The 1,930-nt window shown below is 47.3% G+C and overlaps 1 protein-coding gene across 1 annotated transcript; it reads right to left on the minus strand.

Annotated features, from left to right (window-relative positions):
- Positions 1–208: 208 nt before the first annotated feature.
- LOC110097201 (fructose-bisphosphate aldolase 1, cytoplasmic) lies at positions 209–1,930 on the minus strand. The gene is made up of 2 exons (XM_020823461.2): positions 1,774–1,930; positions 209–1,500 (listed from the first exon to the last, which is right to left on the minus strand). The coding sequence occupies exons 1-2, from the start codon at positions 1,799–1,801 to the stop codon at positions 452–454; spliced, it is 1,077 nt and encodes a 358-aa protein (XP_020679120.1). The 5' UTR covers positions 1,802–1,930; the 3' UTR covers positions 209–451.

The raw sequence follows: 1,930 nt of genomic DNA on the forward strand, positions 1-1,930 counted from the left end.
TTTAAAAAAATTTAGAGTCCTACTCCAACTAATTTAAATTTAAACACTGTCTTCTTCTTAAAATTTCTTCTTCTAGCTGTTATAACTCAGAATAACATTATGGAGAAAACACGCAAATAAATTGAAATAAGTGTAACAGCAGCGCAACCATTTTCTTGATCACATCAATGAGTAAAATTAAACAAGAAAACAACAATAAAATTCAACATTTAACAATAAAACAGGAAGAAATTCCTTCAAAAATTTAAACACGAACGAGTCAAATTAAACATGAAACAAGAAAACCCAAAAGAAAATCCTCATGATTTACCTCCCAGATATTACTATGACGGAATCAGAAAACTGAAGCAGACCAGAAAAGTAGAATTCATCAATGATCTCAGACCAAATCACCATCATCAAAACAAAAAAACAACAGCAGCAATGGAAACCAAAGAAGGAAGACAGCAACTCAGTATTTGTATCCCTTGACATGAAGGCTCTCCGATGCCCCCTCGGACAGGCTAGCATCACCCTTGTAAGTCCCCAGCGTCGCCTCCGAGTTGGCCTTGCATCGAACCAGGAACGACGCCCTCGCCTTCTCCACATTCTCCACCTTCCCAGCCCAAGCCTTGAGCGTGCTCTGCTGCAGTGCGCGTCCAAACGAGAAAGACAGACTCCAGGGCTTCTTCCCGCTGAGCTGATTCATCGCATTCAGATTAAGCGTCGCCTCCTCCTCGCTCTGCCCGCCGGAGAGAAAAACAATCGCCGGAACCGCCGCCGGCACCGTCCTCTGCAGTGCTCTCACAGTGTGTTCCGCCACCACCTTCGGCGAAACCTTGGCTGCATCGGAACCTGGGGTCACCATGTTGGGCTTGAGAAGGGTCCCCTCGAGAAGTACATGGTGGTCGTTGAGCGCCTTGTAGCACGCGGCGAGCACCCTCTCGGTAACCTCGGCGCAGCGGTTGATGTCGTGAGAGCCGTCGACGAGGATCTCCGGTTCTACGATGGGGACGAGGCCGTTCTCCTGGCAGATAATGGCGTAGCGTGCGAGGCCATTTGCGTTCGCGTCGATGGAGAGTTGAGATGGCTCGTTGGGTCCGATATTGAGAACGGATCGCCATTTGGCAAAGCGGGCGCCGGCTTCGTAGTATTTGGCGCAGCGCTTGCCGAGGTCATCGTGACCCTGAGTGGTGGTCTCGCCCTTGGTGCCGGCAAGCTCGATGGTGCCTTTATCGACCTTGATGCCGGGGAGAACGCCGCCTTCGTTGAGGACGTCAACGAAGGGCTTGCCGTCGGCGGTTTTTTGGTAGAGGGTTTCTTCGAAGAGGATGACACCGCTTAGGTACTGGAGGGCGCCTGGAGTGCAGAAGAGGAGCTCACGGAGGGCGCGGCGGTTTTCTTCCACGTTCTCTACGTTGATGCTAGAAAGGCGTTTCCCGATTGTGCCGGTCGATTCATCCGCGGCGAGGATTCCTTTGCCGGGGGTGCCGATGTAGGCGGCGTTCTTGATCAGTTCATCTGTAGCAAGAGATTACTCAATTTTAAAGTTGAATATTTAATCCCTAAAAAATGAGATTTAAGAATTGATCCAATAGCCTAATCCATGATCTGAATCATGACATAGGCAAAGGATCGACGAAAGAAAAAATAAAAATTTCTCGATCTACTCAGGATCTGAATCTCCGTAAGAGAACGATGTGCAGAGAATTAAAGTAGAAACAAATCAATCATCTGAAATTCTTAAAAAAAAAAAAAAAAAAAAAGAAGAACACGAAGAAAAGAAATCCTAACCGGCGTACTTCCCACGGTAGCAAGACATCTTCGTGATCTATGAGGTTAAGAAAAAACAAAATAATAACCAGACTATGAAGACAAGGTATGGAAGAAGGCAAAGGGATCGGCGATTTAAATAGGGGAATGGCGAACGATGTTCGCGAAAAAGATGGAG

This window comes from Dendrobium catenatum, unplaced genomic scaffold (genome assembly GCF_001605985.2).
Source record: "Dendrobium catenatum unplaced genomic scaffold, ASM160598v2 fragScaff_scaffold_853, whole genome shotgun sequence".
Classification (NCBI taxonomy): domain Eukaryota; kingdom Viridiplantae; phylum Streptophyta; class Magnoliopsida; order Asparagales; family Orchidaceae; genus Dendrobium; species Dendrobium catenatum.

Coding starts and splice junctions, on each gene's coding strand:
- LOC110097201 (XM_020823461.2), bottom strand. CDS start 1,801: ATGTCTTGCTACCGTGGGAAGTACGCCG. Junction 1,501..1,773: donor CTACCGTGGGAAGTACGCCG/GTTAGGATTTCT, acceptor CTCTTGCTACAG/ATGAACTGATCAAGAACGCC.